This window comes from Pomacea canaliculata, linkage group LG2, assembly GCF_003073045.1.
Source record: "Pomacea canaliculata isolate SZHN2017 linkage group LG2, ASM307304v1, whole genome shotgun sequence".
Lineage (NCBI taxonomy): Eukaryota > Metazoa > Mollusca > Gastropoda > Architaenioglossa > Ampullariidae > Pomacea > Pomacea canaliculata.
In genome coordinates this window covers 20,055,838-20,077,429 of record NC_037591.1, presented here as the reverse complement: position 1 = coordinate 20,077,429, position 21,592 = coordinate 20,055,838, and the positions used below count along the sequence as shown (strand labels likewise).

General features: G+C 46.2%; 1 protein-coding gene across 5 annotated transcripts in view; it reads right to left on the bottom strand.

Moving 5' to 3' along the window:
- The window catches only part of LOC112558142 (hydroxysteroid 11-beta-dehydrogenase 1-like protein), a 31,655-nt gene that overhangs the window by 5,025 nt on the left and 5,038 nt on the right, over nt 1-21,592 (bottom strand). For 2 of the 5 annotated variants that reach the window (XM_025228391.1, XM_025228387.1), the window contains exon 2: nt 38-129. In XM_025228391.1, the coding sequence (XP_025084176.1) occupies nt 38-110 (73 nt within the window). In that variant the 5' untranslated portion in view covers nt 111-129. Of the gene's footprint in view, nt 1-37; nt 130-7,098; nt 7,700-17,994; nt 18,179-21,592 lie in introns of those variants that run through there. The other 3 variants (XM_025228390.1, XM_025228388.1, XM_025228389.1) reach the window with 3 other exon arrangements.

Sequence of the window (21,592 nt, the reverse complement as noted above, 5' to 3'; positions counted from 1 at the left end):
GATTGACGATTAATGCATGATCGATTAAAACTCTCACCTGGATCAAAGTCGTCGATGAACCAGTATCCAATGACAATGCCAATGAGAACTGCAATCACCTTCTTCCACATATCTCACGTGTGTCTCACCCTAAACACAAAGAAAAGAAACCCAACAGAGCTGTTAGTGTCTCCTGTCATCAGTGTGCTACAAAATTTTACTTTTATTGCCAAGCAGGAAGTGCGTGGCCAACTCTCGTGCTGCCAGGATCACACTTTCACAGACGTGTGATCAGCCAGTCACCGGGCAGAGAGGAGACTTCATGGTCTTCTTCACCAGACACATCTTGTCAAACATGTGAGTAGGTCCCTCATACACTGCAATAATTTTGTTTCGTATACGTGTTATAAAAAGCCTACAATTTTTCGCACCAAAGTGGTAGAAAGATGTTAGATATTACAGACAGAAGTTACAAGCGCCACGCCATCGAAGTGCAGGCAAACAATCTTCTCTCAAGTCCACAACCAATGAGAGAGTTCGGCGTTCTTGAATAAAAAAAAGTGTTTACTTCAGTGATCTCACAGACCACATACTGAACATAAGGTGGTGACATCATCTAAATAGCATTCATCTCGATCGCTTCCATCAGCCCCCCTCCATTGACTGTCCCCTGTGAACCTTCCTTTAGCTGCCCTCAGCGAAGTAGGCAGTAATCGAATTAATTATAATCGTACAGTAGTTGCGACAAATAAGCTTTTAAACAATTACAAATTAGCAGCAGAGGTTAAGAACAGACTGTTAACTCTGAATATGAGAGAATTGTCAGCTCAGCTGCATAATACATCCGATACAGCCAGGAGACCACAAAATGTTGTTTAAGAGCGTTGTCGCACAAATAAAGTGTTTTGAAGTTTGGAGAGATCTGTACTTTCTCAAGTCGAGTTCAAAAAGTTCACTTGGCCCTGATCATCAACAAGGACATGGGGTACCTGCAATTTTTGGAGATCATCAGTCGCTTACAGTCTTCATTTCTTCCGTGAGATTGTTTTTTATTCGTTTCTTTGCATCAACAACGATGATGCGTGGCCATAAAATTGTTTTTCGCTCAACTTGGCAACAAGCCGTAAATGTTTCTAGCGCCGGCGGTGACAACCTTTTCCGTGTGATTTCATCTTAAAGGAGGAGTGAGATGATCCCCCCAACACACACACGTAACTGTGGAAAGCTCAGAGTAAGATTTTATCTTACCAGATCATGCATCCCATCCTTTCTCAAGAAACACACCTCCAAGCATCCATGCACAGAAACGGCCGTGAAGTCGCGATATTAACCTTTACTCCTTCTAGGACGACAGAGACTAATCTTCATCCTGCTCGACTACAAACGAAAGCAAAATATTGCCACTGTAAACAAAAAAAAAAAAAAAAAAAAAAAAAAAAAAAAAAAAAAAAAAAACAAAACAAAACAAACAACTTCTCACCGCTACGAATGAAGCAAAAGCCCCCTACTTTGTACTCAGGTACAGCCACACCTTGTCGACAAGCCGCCGCAGTGTCGGTCGCGCGCACGTGCACCCCCGTGCAAAAGGTCAGGGTTCAGTCGTGCGTGCGGCCACGCTGTCTGGTCAGTGGATGTCCCGGCATGAAGTTTACAGCTTATCTCGCCAGCTGCCTCTTGGTGTGATGAATGCACACACTGTGAGTCACACGGTGCTCAGTGGCGCAGGTTTGCACGTGCGCGCCGCTGTGATGCAGGGGACAGCAGCAGCCAAGGGCAGATCAATAGAACGGCACGGAGACAACTCTTGTATCAGCCCCGCGTGATTTACTGCCTTTCCATGGCGTCTGTTTTGTCTCAATGGCAGACACCAGCTCAGCCCGTTAAAAATATTCCCGCTGCATGGCTCTGTCAGTGGAAATCCATCGCTGTTCCTTCTTCGTCAACTCTCCGTGGAGAGAGATAAAAGGGGCATCACGGGTGGGCAGCATCCACTCGTCGTTTTTGTGTTTAGCAGATCTCGTTACAGATAAGTGAACATCGGAATCCTGCTGTTGGCTGAGCTCTCGCATGAAAACTACCGTGTCACAAAGTACAGGACCTGTTGATAAGTTTTTTTAAAATCACTGCTGCATAATGTAAGACTGAGCCACGATCAGAACTTCTAGAAAGCGCAGATGACTTCACGCAGCTATGACTACACCGAGATAGAACGTATAGAAACCAATATCTGACCCTTTGTAAAGAGAAGTTTGTGAGGGAAATGGAAACCGAGTGGTAAGACTTTATAATCTCTGCTCTGTATGATATCAACCGCCGAGGTCGGAGGGCGGGAGACCACTACTACCCAGACTACCCGTGTCGTACAGACAGTACCTTCCCCACTGGAGCCAGATGTTGAATGGGTACCTGGCCAACGAAAAGGCAGTAAAGAAAATGAGATAGGCACCGCTCTTTCACAAAACACTCGATTCCCCAGCGGTCAAACGGGAAGTATACTTACACCACACAGAGAAACGAACAACAAAGAATACAAGATGACCACGAGGGTCACTATGAGAAGGAAGCAAGTGGATGGTTCTTTTGCAAGCCTCCTGCAGAACAGCAGATGGTCTTCAACAGCAACGGCCAGAACATTGCCCACCGGGTTAACTTATCTAGCCAGTTCGCTAACCAAGCTCGGCGCCATTTTACCCACGAGCTGCTGATGCCATGAATACAAGCCCTGGTGTTTCTTTTTTTAACGGTGGTGAAAGTGTTCCTTTTGAAACGTGCTCTCTTCTTTCATTGAGGATGTCCCTCTCCCCTTTGGACTTTCATCTTATGTAATGACTACCGTTGCTGCATTGGTTTGTTATACTACAGCATGGCTCTGCATCGGCATGCAGTCACATGATCATAATGGCGAAGTACACGTGGACCCTGTCAGTGCTTCATGTCCGATGATGCATTTAATACTTCTCAAAACTTGTAATTAATGTAAAACTCATTGCAAGCGTTCTGAAGATTTTTTTTCTTTTTTCTTCTTCGTCTTGAATTCTGTAAGAGACAGGCAAGTTGTACTTCCCTGTTAGTTATTGACTTTGAATCATGTCCAAACAAAATTTCCGGCTGTAAAGGAATCGTCTGTGTCTGAAACGATCCAGGACGTCTGCCATGTTTATGTAATCTTTCGCACAAGAAGACGAACTGGCTGTAATGCTTAAACCACGAAGGACTGATTAAAACAGACTTGCTGCGTCCTCCTTTTAAGAAAGCAGGATGTGTGCGGGACAGTAGCTTCGTTTGTGTGTCTCTCAAACGTTTTCCTCCAGAAGAACAGGGGGCTCTTCAAGTGATGCACACCGAGGTTCATTCATTGTTGCAATGGCATTCTCTCTTCACACAGAGATCATCGATCCAACAGCTTCTTCGACAACGATTGTCAAAACTTGAAGTGTGAGGACTGCGAGCCATCCTGCTCACCTTTCACCTGGACCACACGTGCGTTGACAAGGTGATGGCGGCACGCGGCCAGACAGCGAGGCTCGGCGCATGTGTCGCTTCCTCCGCCTCACGCACAGCAGCGTGCTCACAGGACGGTTGAGGACCGCACACCTGGCCGCCACACCTCTTCCTCCCGCCGCTCATCTTTCTGTGCGCCTCCTCCCACACCTGGCCCGTCGCCTACCTTCGCACCTGACCATTGTGATAGAATCAAAGGTCTTTTTCACTGTTTTTTTTTTCCATCGGTAATAAGTGACTGAATACTTAGGTTGGTGTAAAAGGTGACAATTGCAGGTGGTGCAACCTTACGAAGCAGAAGAAGCGCTTGTTCCTACTGCCACGTAGGTGGATGTGAAACTGCTGTCTACAATAAATCTAAGGAACATTTTTAGTGCCTTGGCGGCGTGTTACAGCAAAGCAAATACAGTTTATGCAAATTCTACTTTTACTTCATTTTCGTACACCCTCTCACACACACCTCGACATACACACCAGATTCTGGTGGTGCTCTCGTCCCTGTCTCACATGTCGCCAGGTAAGAGTATGTAAGGCCTACAAGAGTTTTTTAATCACATCTTTGTGCGTAAGCAGCACAGCTCGTGGCATCAGACAGTTCGATGTTTTAGGCACTGCAAAGGTCAGGTGTTGTCAACCTCACTCCTAGTTAGTTCCTCAAGATGACAGCACCGCTTCACGCGGAGAGACGATCACAAACCGAGTTTTTTTTCAGCAAAAGGTGATGAAGAGCTGGAGTCACCAAGCACACCTGTAGGTTTTGTTAAAAAAAAAAAAAAAAAAAGAGTATATTTCTGCAGGTTTCAGAAGCGTTACCACAGCAACAGAGGGGCCTGTGAACGAAAATGACCTTTGCCTGCTTAGTTACAACCCTACTAAACAGTCAAACACGGTTGCCAGGTTAACAAAAAAATCACTGCTCGGTCTTTCTCAAACCTACACCCCAAAGCTCTCCAGAACAATAAAAAATTTACAAAAAGCAAATAACACAGAAAACAAAAGATGCATTTAAAAAACCGAACCTGCTATGATCCCCCGTTTCACCCCCCACATTGTCGCCAACTTCAGCAGAAGCTGTAATCAGCTAAACCAGAAGATTACTCCATTGTCAGTGTACATCTTAACAAAACTAACGGACGGTGTGAACGGTAGGCTGAAGTCAGCAGCAGAAAACTAATCCCATCCCGCACACAACAATGGTCGGTGATCAGATGAATGAGAGACTTTCTATCTCGAGCCCTCACCCTGACCCTCCATGTGCACTCGCCAACCATAAAAATCATTCAGCATCCGCTCTTTTATTTGCCAGTCCAGCCACAAATTGGCAGTTCCTCGGGCCTGTTGTGTGTTTTTGGTTTTGTTGTTTTCAGTTTTATAAGACGACCTTTAACAAACAAGGGGCTTAACATCTTTACACCGAGCAGCGCCCCTTGTCTGACAGTAAACAATAAAGTCATTCATTCATTCTTACCCTCCCTGTCTCTCTTCTCTAGGTCTTATCTGTTGACAGGAAACATCCAGAGCGACGTTGTATTCTGAAGATAGACTTATTATGATAGTCATATTGTCTACACCGTTATTAGTGTATTTAAGATTCTCAGTCTAACCCCTCCATCATTTATTTGAGTGGACAACCTTCTTCCCGACATATCTTAATTAAGATTATCTTCTTGAGGCTATATACATAAATGATGAAATTTACTTTAGTATAAAATAGACAGAAACTGATGTCGGGAAAATTATTTCTAACAGAATACAGAGCAAAGGCCTAGAGAACAGAATTTTTTGTAAAAAAAAAAAAAAATGTAAAAAGTGTAGGGGCGGTCATGAAAGGTTTAAATATTCGAACTGCAAATGGTACAGATATACAATGCGAACTGCAAATGTCATATGTGTACTATTTTCTTTTCATAAAAAAGATTAAAAGACAAAAAGGACAAAAACCGAGTTCAGACGAGTAAGCCTTTGACAAGGCGACAGGTTATTGGCATGAGCACCGCACACAAATGTCAAACTGAGTTAGCAACGGTACCGAGAGCAGAGGCTGAGGAGTCATGAACCTGACCTTTCGACTGTGGCACAAAGGCCAGACTTGCCCTCATCGAACGATTAATTAAGACCGGCAAGAGCTCGAACCAGCAGCAGGACCCACATCTGTGAATGAACCGCCACTCGTGTCTTTGTGACAGACTCTCACCAAACAGGAAATGGAGCAAATCCACACAGACACGAATACTGAGCAAATCGATGATGGAGAGATCGTCTAAGTGGACACTGGCACTGATGTCTGGCATGAGCAGGATTCAGCTGCTCCATCCTCCAGTGTCAGGGTAATTTCTGGCAATATGGCGGCGAGCAGTGAACAGTGAACAGCTATACTCTCTCTCACGCACGCACGCATGCTCCCGTCCCCCCAACACTCACACACACACACACAATTTAGATAAAGGGTAAAGGTCATCCCCTAACCTTTTCAGGTCGTTGGATGGGGGACGGAGAGGAGGTGTTAGAGACCTCACTTTTCTCGAGGCGGTTCCAATCTCTTCTCCTTCGCTGACTTACCTTTCCTAACACTCTTCGGAGTCAGGTACCAATGCCCGCCGGTCGAGTCGACTGAGGTAAGTTTGCTGCGCTAGTCGGGCATTGAACCACGCGCTCTCAGTTTGGACGCCAGTGCTCTAGGCTATCCGCTTCCCCAAACACACTTACACTAATACTAGAGAGTGATTCTCTAAAACAAATTCTTGATGTTGCTGTTAAAGAAGCAAGCTACATGTGATTTGCTAAAGGCCTTTAGTCAGCTGCCGTAGCGTATACATCACTGAAGTGAGTTGCACATCATCGTCCGATCATTAGCTTTCTGTCAATGCATGCTTCCTTCTTTAGCATTGTCCTAGTTGTCACTAAGACTTAAAAAAAAAGGAAATACTTGTTCCGTATCTACCTGAAAAGAAATTACAGTATTCATGGAAAAAGAATCTCTAACAGCAACAAAGCAGGATTCCCAAACCTTCTGCCGCCGCGCAGACTGGTAAACAAACCACAGCTACCGCCCACGACAGCCTCCACTGGCGGAGCACCACAGGAACCTGGTGTAGGCGCCGGCCCCAGGGACAAAGACACAATTGTGCAGTATTTATTTTGAGAACTGCACATACACTTCTCCGTTTTTTGGTTTTTTTTTTTTTTGTTTGTTTGTTTTTTTCTTTGTTTTGGGGTTTTTTTTTTTTTTGCATATTTTAACGGGAAATAGTCTATGAAAGAATTCTGTTTTAACAAGTCCTGAAGTTGGGTTTAGGCAAAGTGTCATAACATCAAGAAGGTCAACAATGTTTATCAATGTTGTGACGAACATCTCACACAATGTTATAAAGTCTGTTCTGTCTTCCCTCCACTCTCTTTAGTGTACGAAGACCACTCTGTCCGCATTCACTGCATTGGAACTTTTGCAGGAAGACAGGACACCTGAAGGAACAAATGTCCACGTACTGTGCCACAGGGCGACAGGTAAATGACTGTTGGCGATAAAAGTCGGCTTCTCTCTTTCTTGCAAAACTTTCTCTTAAGTTGTTTATCTTTAGTTTTGGTAATGTAGCTATGTTTAGTTTACATCGTACTTACCACTTCTGCAGATCAAGCCTCGTTATCACGCCTTGTTTTTGGTCCCGACACTCGATCACAAACTTTCTGCGCCCTGTCTCCCAGATGCTTGCGGTGAGATGCCGTTACAGTAAGACCTCACAAGCGACAAATGGATGGCACGTGTCTACTAGTTAACAATAAAACCGGCCGCCAGGGGGTCGCCAAAGGGGCAGTCACTCGTCTGACGTCCACCACGGCTGCGGAGCGCTCCCTGGACAGCACGCGCGGGGAGCGGACACGAGGCCGGAAGTGGGAGAGAGAGGGAGGAGACTGCAGCCCCTTGTTCTCGGCAGTTTCCATCTCATGACGTCATGAAGCCAACGTCCAGTCACGCACCGCAACACGCTCGGCCCGCCATCTTGCGCTGCTTGCTCTGGCCCGACATCAAGTAAACAACGAAGCGTTTCACGGCGTCAACAGCAAAGATGCCGAGCAGTGAATCTGTCTGCCCGCGCCATGGAGAACCAGAAGCAGGCACTACCCGACCGAGCTTTCACGCAAACACCAGCAGAAGCGAGTTGCACTGGAGAACATTCCAAACTGTGGGGCAGCATGGGACTTTCAGGTGAAAAAACAACAACTGCAGAGAAAGCAGTGTACGATACTAAGTTCATCTTCACTTTCATTGTTTCAATTTCCCAGCAACACTCTGTTCGTTGTCTGGATTGTCCAGATTCAAAAGATGTTGACTGCCACTGTACTAAAGACAGCGGCTTGATGGTGTGGAGGGTATGAGGGGATCAGGAAGAAGTATTCAAGACGTAAACAAACCCTCCCCGTCGCCTTCACATTTGACGAAGCCTTCCTTGGTCTCATCCCAACCAGATGCCTCTTTGAAGGATTCTCTCCATCCGACCCTTGGTCTCGTGGAACACTCTCCCGCCCTCGGTACACATTTCATCTCGTGTAGCCACGACCTTCTCACCCTCTTCTCTCCCTCCCCGTCTCTCTCGACACCCAAATCCAGCCAATACTATTGTGTGGCTCCCAAGTCTGAGGGCATAACAGAAAGAGTTCTCACTTTTTCTATGAAAACATCTTGGAGTGGCTATAACATGTTCTGCTGTCTGTGAGAAACCCTGTGCGGTGGTGGCTGTCTGGTGTCTGACAAGTACAGATGTTGTTCTTGAAGTCGCCAGAGTAAACAATGTTGACAGACATTGCTGTTTCTTTATCAGAACATCATCTTCTCACGGAGGTCTACAAAATGTTTTAGAATTAATCATTTATATAATAAATTAGGATGTATAATGTCATGATTACTTGGCGCAAGTATGGATTTCAGTGTTTATGGGAAAACCAAGGGTTGACGTGAAATCACTTCTGAAAACCTGAAGGATGACAGATTACAGGACTGCCATGATGACATTAGTAGTCAACGTTTCTCTGTTTACAGTACATTTAAGAAATTGTCCAGCGCATAAACATCTCAGAGAATGATTTCAAAATTCAGTTAAGATTAACTTTTATGTGAATTAGGTTTAACTTTTCTAAACTCCATTCCTGTACCAGCAACACAGTTTGCAAAGTCCATTCTGCCACAGAGATAAATCAAAGCTACATTTTATAGTTACATCTCCTACGTATTTGAACTTACAATAAATTCTAATTTCATTAATTCAGAAATCGAGTTCTCTTCTCTCTCTCTCTCTGTGCCACACTCACACACACTACAAATATATAAAGACAGATGGAGAAGAGGGAAAGAGAAGGAGTGAGAAATGAATATCATAAACAACGGCGAATGGCTTTCACGACAAGTGTGTCCTCTGACGTCATCTACCAACTGTCTAAAAACTGACGCCGGATAAATTAAGGAATATTTTCGCCAAGTCTACATTGATATTTTTGTGATCTTGTGATTAGTCTCTCAGAATAGAAACAGGACCGAGATGAATTGCACGTGCAACCGAGAAAAATGCAATCTTCTGGAATCGCGCACAAACCTCACAGCTGCCTCCCGCTGACAAAAGTGTCACGTGGGGATAGGGAATGTGGGAATGTCTGTAAGCTTACCTGCGTGTCACGCTCTTGCGTGCGTGCGTGCGTGCGTGCGTGTGTGAGACAGGGAGAGGAGACGGGGATGGTGTAGACTGTAGAGAATAAAATTAGAGTGAATGCTGTTAACTCCATCTTAGAACCGTTTGGAGCAGCCAGTGACAAAGCGTCTACGTGGGGGTCAAAGCTTTCCCAGTTGCCTCCATCAGAGCTCCACAAGCCACAGGTCTACAGAGCTCCACAAGCCACGGGTCTACAGAGCTTCTTGCGTGCAGGTCCTTGCCCCGAGTACTCCATGACTCGTGGAGCTGCGGCGCTGGTTACTGACAGTCACGTGACCAGATGCCGACTCGCGATGATCTCTGACTGCGCGCGATCTTTATGGCTGCAGGCAGATGCAGACGCTGTGCGGACATGATCTACGAGCGAATTATTCCCCAGACGACACCCTTATCTTCCCCACCCTCCCCAACTCCCCGGCCCTACACGGCGTCGGTGCGAGTTGCCTCCATGACACACGCCCCCGCTAGGCTGCCGCGGCCTGGGACCCACACAAGGTGGCCCTGACAGATGCTGTGATGACGTAAGGCGGCCGTTAAGAAGCACCAGACTAGCTGCAACATCCCAGTCAAAATGGCAGATGAGGAAGACGGGATGGGAGTGGAACCGTTAATCTCGTCATCATCACGTCACCATCGTGGTCTTTGGCCGCAGTTAGAGAGCCGGCATTGCAGGCAGGGAGTGTACCAGGTAACAGTTCATGAAAATGAATTCGCTAGAGAAAGATTGAGAGAGAAAGGAGAAGGGAAGAAATGTTACCTTACTGATGCTCGGTTGGCACTTACAACTACACTCAACGAATTTTTCTTCGCTATCCGTCTCTAGTCATCTCCCATCACTTCTTCCACCACCACCACCAAAACCACCACCACCATCACACTACCACCACCCCACACACACACCCCTATCAGCGGAGATTCACCTCGAATAGCGAAAACAAACGCTAAAGCTATTAATTACAACCGTTAAGCTAGTATCAATCTATTCTGTCAGAAACTAGCGATGAAACGAGCAGGAGGACGAAGGGAGGGTGATAAACAGTTCCGGTCGTGGAAACATCTGGACATTAAAGCAGGCGCATCTGGCTATGAAAATTGATAGCTGGCCATGAAAATAATCTCGTTTTAAAATACTTTCAAACGAGTGCAGCCGTTCTGGTGTGAAAGTCTAGTTACCAGAGTGTGACTATGCTGACTATGGCCGCTCTAGTGTCACTGCTATGTCTGTGGCAGCATATACAGACAACTGAATGTTTTCATAGTTCCTGTTCAATGTTTATGAATATTGGAGGTGACTACATAGACGTGACAGTTTCGCAAGGTGTACACTACAGTGAAGTCCTCTACTATGTCCGACATCATATTGTTTACACTGGTCAGTGTCAGTCCAGTCACACAGTCCAGCAGCTCCAGTACTCGGCGCGATCCAGTGACTAGGACTGTTTTCTTTTTCCGTTAAGAAGATGTCTGCGTATTAGAATCTGAGGTGAACTATAGAAGTAAATATGTATTTCGATTTTAACATATTTTACGGAAAATCCTTTCTGCTGACAAAAAGTTTGCACAATAGTAGGCTTCGATCGACGCAGACCACTGTAAACACACAAACATGAGAGGGACCTTGATAGAATGCGAGTCAGTTCTCAACTAAAAGATCGGTCCTTGACTTTTACATACCAGCTCTGCTACATGATGCTTCTCTGTCCACATTTGATCGAAGACCTATTGCTCCTTACAAGCCTTGTAAGTGGTTTATACCTAACCCCGCACGTGGTAAACAGAATTGAGTATAGGTAGTGTGGAACCCTGCCATAAAGCAAACAAAGTAGAAAACATTGTTGCGAAGTGTGTAAAAGCCATTTTTATGTACAGGTAGGCTGCACACATGGCCGAAAAACCCCAAAAAACAATACCAAAAAACCCAATAAAACTAAAAATGTGACAAAGATGATTAGAGCGTGTTAACTAAGTTGAACATCTGATGAGGAAAATCTGATGTTTTGTTTAATGAAATTTCCTTGTCATTTTCTCCTCTTTTAGTTTTGCCTCATAAACGCTTTCTGAAACAAGTTTGTATCAACTTTCACGGCTTCGTGCACTGAAATCCTGTGTTCAGATGTGTGAACGCATCCATCAGTAAGCTTGTTGCATACCTAGATGAAAATGTTTTGTATTCGATTAAAATAGTTTTTTCCTGTCGTGCAGAACTTTTACGACTGAGATCCCTCCCGTCGTCCCTCACCGCCACCCGCTTCCCTAGTCACCCTTTGTACCCCAGCGTGATGCAAGAGGGAAGGGGAGGTGGCTGCTCTTGTAGAGAAATGTGACACTAATGAAGGTTTAGCTTCTCTCTGCTGCTTGCAGTTGTAGTTGTTGTAGGGTCGCTGCGACACTACGGATGTTGACTTGTGTTGACTGTCCGTCAGCAGCACCCTCGACCACAAGGTGAGCGTCCCCCTTGAGACTTGTGCATTGGAAACCACAATAAGTACAGGAGGACAAAGACGACAGGATTGTATACTGTATAGTGTATACTATACACTTGATAGTACTTGAATTACTGTACATCAAACACATTCTGATGTACGACAGAAATATGTACCCACACACAAAGACAGAGCAGTGTGAGGTACCGCGTGCCACCAGGCGCTAGACTGAGGAACTAGACCCTCCCCCCTAGTCTAGACAGGAATACGAGCTCCGTGGCCCTAAAGTGTCCTCAACGATTGTTCCAAGAATCTCGCGAAAAGCTCAGTCTTTCCTGGTGTGTGTGCGTGGATGGAAAGAGCGGGAGAGAACTGGGGGATTATGTGGGGAATACTCGTCTACAAGACATCACGGAAGTACGCTAGAGGCAGGATGGAAGAACCTGGCAGTGACTGCACCGTGTCGTGTGGTGCCTTCACGTGACGTCGGCACCGTTACGATGCACGTGCTGCACGGACTGGCGCTGTCGGCGGTCGAGCGGGACACGTGCATGGTACCGCGGTAATGAGACTCAAAGTGTTTCTGTAGCCTGCCAGGGGGGGGGGAGAGGCCGGGGGTCTCTGACAGAGGCTAACCCTCGAGACTCAGTGAACTGTGCGGCAACGAAAATCGTCTCTGAACTCAGTGTGACACATTCTCCTTATGTGAACGTGAAGCATTCCTTTGTCTTATGTGAACCATTCCTGTCTTGTCTTCATATGTGAACCATTCCTGTCTTGTCTTCCTCCCTTCGCATGCCCCTCTCGGTCCCTCTTCCCACTCTTGTCTTTTCCTTCTAATTTCCCTCATAATTCTTCTTGGCGCCGCTGGCACTTGTAATCTACCGCAGCATTTGATGCCACTCACTCATTGCTAATTTAAACAAGAATGCACTGCCGAGTCGTGCAGTTTATGTCCAGAGGTATTCCAGGTGAATTATCACGAGTGAGTCACTCAACGAACTTTACCCCAGTTACATTACCGCATGAATTAACCGCTAAGTAGCCAGAGGAGATGGTGTTCAACCCACGATGCAGCTCCGTTTAATTTACACAAAGGTAGAAAGGATGTCATCGCTTTATTATCTCCAATGCCCTCCCGCTAAACGAGACATTTGCCGACTCCCAGCTGTAACAAGTACTGACAGTATCATATAGCTATTTATAGCACGTACCCGACTAAACCACTCAAAAGTCTTTATCTCTAGATGTTGCTTTTCTCGGGATGAAACTTTCCGATTCCTTGGAATGAGGAGCAATAAATAAATAAAAATAAAAGTTATCAACCACTGTGACGTGCCAGCGAGCAGCAGCTGTGAGATGGAGCAGAAGACCAGAGGCCCAGCTGTGAGGTGCAGGTTCACAGCTGTGAGGTGCAGGTTCACAGCTGTGAGCCTTTGCTTCAAGTAGGTCTCCGCTGTAAGGGCGTTCTTGCTCCGACTTGACCTGCATTATCTACATTCGGAAGAGAATATGTGGGAGGGCAACTGCTTTGACATTTATAGACGAGGAGAGTCTCTCACTATCGTCGCCAAGACGCAGTGTCTGACCGGTTTGTTGTTGAAGTTTGACGGGTAGGAGAGCACGGGGTGGGGTGTGGGTACAGCTGTTTGCACTACCCGCTCCCTGCCAGGTTCAGTCTCCAGTCGCTGGTAGGCCGCGTGGTGCCAGTGTACCGAGTACCCTTCTTGCCATTGGTTCCACTACCCTTCCCCAACCGCTTGTAACGTCTTTCCGTTCTTGGCACACTTCTGTCGTTTCCTTGCGAAAACATCTTCGTGGCTCCAACCATGGGCACGCCAGACGATGTGTGCAGCAAGGGTAGAATGCTGGAACTTTCCATGTCTACAACACCAGATCTTGCCAGGTTCACCAAAGCAAGATCTGTACATGTCCACAAAACTAAAACTAAAACTTGCCATCTTCACCAACACCAGGTCTGTTCAGATCCACACCACTAGACCTTGCCATGTTTACAACAATAGGTTTCGCCATGCAACCAGCAATACACAAACACCACAGAGTGAAAGAGAGAGAAAAAAACACCATCCACAATATTTTCCTTGAAAATAAAACATTCAAGATCACTGAGAAAAATTTTCAACCAAAACTGACCAATAAGCAGTTAACACCAAATGTCTGTAAGTGTCTAAGTCCCTCTCACAACTCATCCAGCATCACCACCTCCCATGTGAGAGAGAGAGAGAAAAATCACTTTATGGAAAAAAAAAAATTCTAAACCACTGAATCACTCGCCAGTAAAATTGAGTAATGTGCTGATTCATCTCATCTGTACAGACTGTTACATACCAACCGTCAACTATATGATCACATAAAATACCAAAGCATGAGCCATCACCCACCTCGCACCACCTGTGGCCAGTCCGCCTTTCACACCTTCCGCTCGCCCTCCACATCCGTTGGCATGACAAGCTGCGCAGTTTTTTTTTAAGGCGTTACAAAGTTGTCCCCCCTCCCGCGATTGGACGCCCCCTAGTGGCATCAGGCAGCCGGAAGAGGCCGAGTGGCGGCGCCTGGTGGTGAGCTTTAATAACACGCCACGCCATGTGAACAGGGCGCAGGGCGGGGCAGCGGTGTACTCCACGACTTGGTGCTGCTGACCTTTGGGGGGTGCAGGCCTCCTGTTGCTGGCGTTATGACCGACACCGTGTACGTGTGTGGGGGGTGGCGGGGAAGTGGGGGGCAGATGGGGTCTGCTTTATTTATTCGCAACCTCGATATCCTCCCCCTCCCCATCCACTAGCCGCTGGCTTATGCGCACTTGGTGACCCTCACCTCTTGACATGCATGTGCGGGGTGGCTGGGCGCTGGCACAGTGCCTTCACACCTGTCTCGGCTTGCTTGTCATCCAGGCTCCGTCTTCAGCAGTCGCCGGAGTTATGTGCCCCGGATACCTGACGAGATGCGCGACGGCGTTGCAGGAGGCAACAGGTCCTCTTGGACTGTTTGAGGAAGTGACGCTCGTGTTTGCTGACGTAACGCGTGCTGCTGACGTCCTGCTGGCACACACCGTGACAGCAGTCACTGAGCCCTGACACGTGACCTCTACATACGGGCATTGCGGCGCTACGGCGTGACCATGTCGTCCCGTAAAGTCACCATGAACAGCTCCCGTTCACTGTCAACCCCCACTTCTCTCGGAGCCTTACAGACACGCACTTAATTGTATTTACAGATGTAAATGGGTTTTGAGGGGACAGATGAACTAAAAGTAAACATGAGTGTAGATATGGATGACTGAACAGCCAAGAAATGTAGACTCAGTCTATCATTGGCGTGATACAACAATGAACATTGACTCCCCCACCCTTTCTCCTTCTATCCTCCTCCTGCGCTGAAGCCAGAAGTTACGGAAACAGGCAACTGTATTGCGGCCTGACCATGACCAGCTAAAACTCCGGCATCCATTTGTGGTCTACATTCTACCATTCCTAGATGCGACGAGCTCTACATTGTGTCAGTTATACTTTCTAATGTAGTCGCTGCCTTCACTGTAAGTAGTGTGGGATTTATGTGACTGCTACACCTAGTCTTCGATTCACATTTCCCCAAAAGGTTCCTCCCTTTTCCTGTTGCCTCACACCTTGGTGGCGAGTCCTGTGACCAGCAAAGTCTATCACCCCACGAGGGCCGAGCAAGCCGGCGACCTTTGACCCGCGCGGTGTGGCGCGCTGTTTGCTCTTCTCATTACATCCGGGCTCTTAGGGCATTCACAGTCGGGCTCGGCGACTTACCGCTTGCAAGGAAACACCGCCAAGCAAACTAAACCTTCCGCGACGACAAAACGGCCTAACCCCCATCACCCTCCGTCTTCACGTGGCCCCAAGTTTCTTTTTCCTGTTATCCTCCCCACGGAGTGCCCCACTCCCCCACCCCCCAATTCTTAACCCCCGTGAGAGTCGTGATCTGGCGTAACTGAGCCACGTGGTGCCGGAGACACGGGTGAGTGCGAGAAGGTGAAGGTGGTTTATCCGCTCACAAACAAAAAAAAAAAAATTGTGATGATCAAATGTTAGTGTTAGAAACACTTGTGTCTTTAGTTGTGACGAGCAATGGCGAGCCTCGGACACTTCACCACGTGATGTGACGATCAGGTTAACGTGAACACTTCGTGACGTTCAGATGACCATCAGATGTGGCTGCAGCAGTCAACCAGTGCAGTGCATACAGGTAATTCTGAGCGAAACCGATGTCATCAACAACTGCACCAACCGACCCCCGACCGAGACCTGCTAACTGACAAAGTTGACGGCAAGGTTCGTTTTCTTGGGAACTTGGTGTCCACTCCGGACCATGTCATGACATCCACTGGTCTGCGGCAGTTCAGGAAGTGGAGGAGGTTATGGAGGTTATCTCCTGTCGTGGTGTATCGGTGCCTGCTGCACCAAAATGCGTATTTGTGGTTGTGTACTGTGTACATAGCCAGACATTGCTGTGGCAACCCTCGGCAAACAAGTCGCTGCTGGGCGAGTTGACCCACCTTCTCACCTTCCAAACTCAGCAAGTCTAGAAGGGGCGGCCGAAATCGGAAAGACTATGAGGGAGTAAATTCCTGGTGACAGCAACAAGGAATCCTGACCTGTGACAAAAACACAGACACACAGAGCTGTGCAGGACAGGTCCCTGTGGCCGACAGACCGACAGACCCTTCGTGACTGAGGGCCCTGCGATGGGATTCGAACACGAACTCGGAAAACACACGTGATGAGATAGTGTCTTCGGGTGCTTTTAGACAAATCTTTCTTGTTAAAAGAGAGAAGAAGAAGAAGAAGAAGAAGAAGAAGAAGAAGAAAACAGACGAATTTCACTTTGTGGCAGCGACTAAAGAAATACAATAAGACTATACATGTATATGTCGCTTCACAGAATTACATCACCTGCAAATCACCTGAGTTTCTGTTCGGGGTGTCATCAAAGACTGATCCTATCACCTGAAGCAAGTAGTTGATTTAATCCAGCCGAATGAGCTAGTCGACAACAAGCTTAGTGGCCGTGAAAGATAATCCACTGGGTGCTTCTATAAATAATCCACCGGGTGCTCCTACCCCTGGGTGTTCCTATTAATCCACTGGGTGCTCCTATAAATAATCCACTGGGTGTTCCTATAAATAATCCACGGGCGCTTTTATAAATAATCCACCGGTAGCTACTACCCCTGGGTGTTCCTATTAATCCACTGGGTGCTCCTATAAATAATCCACTGGGTGTTCCTATAAAGAAAAGGAGCACAGCATGTCTTGGCAAACTGTTTCGCAAGCTGTCGGGGGGGAGGGGATGGCGAGGGTGGTGGCGGCTGTATAACAGAGACTCATAAAGCAGCACGTGCTGTCACGACGTAGGAAGTTTGCCGAGAGGCCACGTATTCCGAGGGTGAGACGCAAAGAGGCTCCAATCTGCTGTCTGCAATGAATCAAACGCTCTTTAAACACTCGTCAGTCTTTGCTCCCTTCTCCAATGCCATCACAATGATTCATCTCTACCAACAATGTGTGAGAGAGAGAGAAGGAGGGACAAGTGTAACATTGATAACGGTTTTACAACCTAGGTTCTCGTGTATCGCACAATAAACCTGGCGACAGCATGTTCTCAGAATGTTACACAAACTGTTCAGCTCGGATACTTTTGCTTAATGACAGAAACACGCACCTCTTATCTGTCATTCTATTAATCATTTGTTGTTATCGTGTACATACAACGAACATGGTTTCTGGTTTAATGCATTATTCGGCTTTGGAGGGCCTGCGCCATGGCGGAGGGAAACACTGGTGGTCGCCAGCTACGGGCTTGTGTTTATGATGTGTGCGTGTGCGAACATCAAGACCACATTATAAACAATGTTTTTACAATGCTCAAATGTTCTGCTCATCCCACACCCACTGACCCCGTCCTTCCCCTGTGCATCGCAGAGTGTACTCGTCTTGAACACACTTGTACATTGTCACAGTCTATGTAGGTAACACACACACACGTGAGGAAAGAGAATGGGCAACCGTCGTAAACGGAAAAATCTGGACTGCAGTTTAAGCACGTGTGGCGAAGTGTTTAAATGAAGACTAAAATTTAAAAAAAACAACTGCGAAACTTGCGCAAATCTTCCTCCGCAGTTGTCCAATCAAGCAAGGCTTTAAGAGAATATAAAATATTAAATAAATGTAAAAAAAAATGTAGAACTGGTTAACAAAATTCATGATAAGGATTATCAAGAAATATTAGCGATACAAAAACTACACGTGAGTTCCGTTCAAAGAACTTCCCTCGCTCTATAATACAGAGTCCCGAGAGGGTAAGAAAAAATAAAAACAGAAAGAAAGAGAGGAAGAAAAGCTCCATACCAAGGCCTCTAACGAGCGGCACACTCTCCGCACCGTCCTACCTGACGAGCTCCGTGCAACAAGTGGCAGCAGACCTCAGCATCACACCATCACACCATCACACCACCATCACAGCATCACAGCATCACACGCATCCGTGCCGCGCCTGACGCGAGAGGCGGGCACCAGCACACAGGCCGGAGCGACACGGAGGGGCGTGGGAGGAGGGGCTGGATCAGGAGCCGGTTGTATCGAGGGCAGCCCCTCTCCTCCTCTTCCATTCCCGTCATCCTTTAGGCCCCGCTACCTCCCCCTTCCCTGCTCCTTGTGGGGATTGCGGGGAAGGATGGGAGGAGGGGCGGAGAAGTAGGTGGGTAGTCATGACGGGTACCGAGACATCACTGTCATCTAGTCATCACTAGCGCAGAGTCCTTCTCACGCCATCAACTTTTGCTTGTTTTTATTATAGCTTTGAAAATGGTCTCAATGCCAGTTGTCCGCCTTTTTCTCTAATCACTTGCTGTGTAAAACTACAGGAGGTGCACGTGTTATAGCAGTAACACATCGCAGTGCAGTGGCTTAGGAACCGGGGAACCACCACCACCACACCAACCACAGCAAAACAACGGTGAATCAAATCTCGACTGTTCATGATAAATCAATTCTCAATTTCTGTTACTAAACGGTGAAAACCTATCGCGAATGTTTTCTGTACAACTGACAAAAACAACATTAAGCTAAGCACATCCCATCATATCAGATATTAAACAACAAACAAAGCTCCCTGTGATAACTACATAAAATTTATTTCTTTGAGCGTGCGCGCTATTCTTCATTTTACCCAAAAGTAAATTTATTGTTTATTGTCACTACTAAAGACGCACCTGGGTTGATTTTAACTCAAAATTCTACAATGCAGCCATAAAAGCACAACGTTTGGGGACAAGAGTAACAGCTCACCTTGTTCTAACACCTGCGGGGATCTTTTACGGGCTGTAACCATGGATACCGAGATCGGTATTGTTTCGGTTTCCCTGTTTTAGCAGATCTATGTTTGTTTGTTTGTTTGTTTGTTTACACGTGCAATTATTTCTACTGAATTCACATGAATGTAACTACTTAGTCCACAAATATACAATACAACTAGTGACCTACACTGGTTAATTCCCAAAGAAGAAACTTTCAACTACACTTAACAAAATTAAAACGAAGAATTTATTAGCCAAGTGACATTGCACTAGGAACTGGACTTGTCACTATGTCATCCGGCGCCATTTGAGACCGATTATTAAATAAATAAATAATAATAATAATAAAGATGAGTTATATAGCTCTTGAACCATAATGCAAGCAGTGGCAATATGGAATTCCAGTTTCCTTGCCAATACGACATGTAGCATGAGAAAGTCTATCGTGAAACATCGCTTTAAAAAAAGATTATTGCCATTTTATAGTCATCAACAGTTTCTCCGTCTCCTGGCACGTATAATAACAAGTTGGAATTTATATATTTCATAGATAGGATTACTTTCAGGGCGTGGTCCCAATGACTCACTGCGCTTTACAACAGCAGCAGCAGCACCTACTCTCAACAGCAACAAATAAACGAGGGTTGGGTGACACGCACTTTGCCATCGTGTTCTTCACACAGGGGCAGTGGCACTACCACACCTGTCAACCAGTCAACGAGTGGTAGGTACAACCAGTACACACCTGTACACCAGTACTGGGGGCATGTGGCCAGGTCTCCATCATCTCCTCATCATCTATATGGTGAATGTCCAAGTTTGAGGAAGATCTCGAATTGCTGAAATACAGAACTTTGACAGGCAGGGACAAGACTGTTGACAGGACGTCGAATGACTGCAGAGAGGAACAAGTGAGCAGCACTGAACGATGTGACCGAGGCTGCAACATACAGGAGGGACCACAAGGCACCACACTAACCTCCGCTGCTTGTCTCAAAGAGGTGATGCTCTATACCAGGTGTTGAAGGCAGGTGGTGAGTGTGGGGTCAGGGCCTCCCAGTCGACATAGCACTAGTTCATATAGCAGATGTGATGCAGACAGATCCCATCACTAAACACTAATGTCAGCACACCCACCTGCAGTGATGCTGCAGTCAACGTATGATTGAGTGATGAGCACGTGCAAGAGGAATGGAGGATGCTCTCAGAATCCAAGAGGACAAGGAATCCAGTGAAGACCACAGGAAGGCAACGAGAACGTAAATAAAGAAGATCTGAAGCGGAGAATTTTAGAGGCAGATAAAGAGAAGAGAGCAGGCAGAGGCAGTTGATAACTGGGAGTTATACATCCACAATCCAATAGTCTGTCGACCCACACGGTAAAACCGTAGACGAAACCAGAACAAAGATCTCAGAGAAGACAGTTAAGTTGTTAGGAGATCATCCGCCACTTGAAAATTACTGGCTTGGACTTGTCTTTTATGACATTAGCAATTTCTTTTTTTTTTTTTTTTTTTTACTGATGGTGGCCTGGGAAATGTTTGTGTCGCTTGCCCTCAGGTGTAAAGTACCCCAGACTCTCGGTGCGCAGCCCTGACACTTGGCGGAGCGGGTACAAGCGGCGTCTGTGGTGTAGCTAAGTCAGCAGCTGCCAGGGTGGCCTTCAGGTTAAAACAATAATGGAGGTTGTGTGGTGCTTTACTTCATTCGCACTAAACGATCCACACACACACACAGCCACCCGGCACACGACCTGTCGACATGCACGAGGTGCACGTGCCGGCCTGGCGAGATAGGCGACTGCACTGCGTGCCTGCGGGTGCAACTAGTTTCATGCGAATGCCAAACAACTTGAGCATTTATGACCACTCACAATCTGTTTGTTTTTGGTTTTTTGAAAGAACGTTGCTAATAAATAAACGTTAAGGAAATAAAAATATTTCCAATTTTCATACATACTCTGAAACATGAAAATGTCAGCTGGATATGATGTTAACAACTAATCAGCAAAAGCAAGAATCTTGAGCACACCCAATGACTTATCCATTCCCCAGACATATACACACCAACCCCTACTCCCAACATAATAAGTAGAATAGCAGTTGATACAACTGTTACAATTGGATATGTTCAGAGAAACGCATCCTGGAGTGGTCTTATTATTCGAACATTATTGGGTGTGAATCTCGTTCTGACCTCAAGGCAACATTTCAAAGTAATATAAACTTGGAAATTAAGTGTGGGATTTAATATGTGATATAATGTCTAGTTACTATTTGTGCAGATTGAGGTAGAAGAAAATTATGGTCCTTCCAGTAGTCTCTGCAAATTAACTGAAATGTGTGCCATCCTCAATTACCTTTGCTTAGGTTAACTATCTCTCTATCTCTCTATCTCTCTATCTCTCTATCTCTCTATCTCTCTATCTCTCTATCTCTCTATCTCTCTATCTCTCTATCTCTCTATCTCTCTATCTCTCTATCTCTCTATCTCTCTCAGACAGTTCGGAATCTTGGTGTTACATTCATCATTCTTCGCACGCTGAGTGTTGTTGTCTGTCTCTCACTGTCTGTGTTTTTTAAAAGCAAGTTTTTCTCAAAACTCTGAACAGTACTATACTTGCTTTGCTTATCTAGTATCAGGGATTTGGG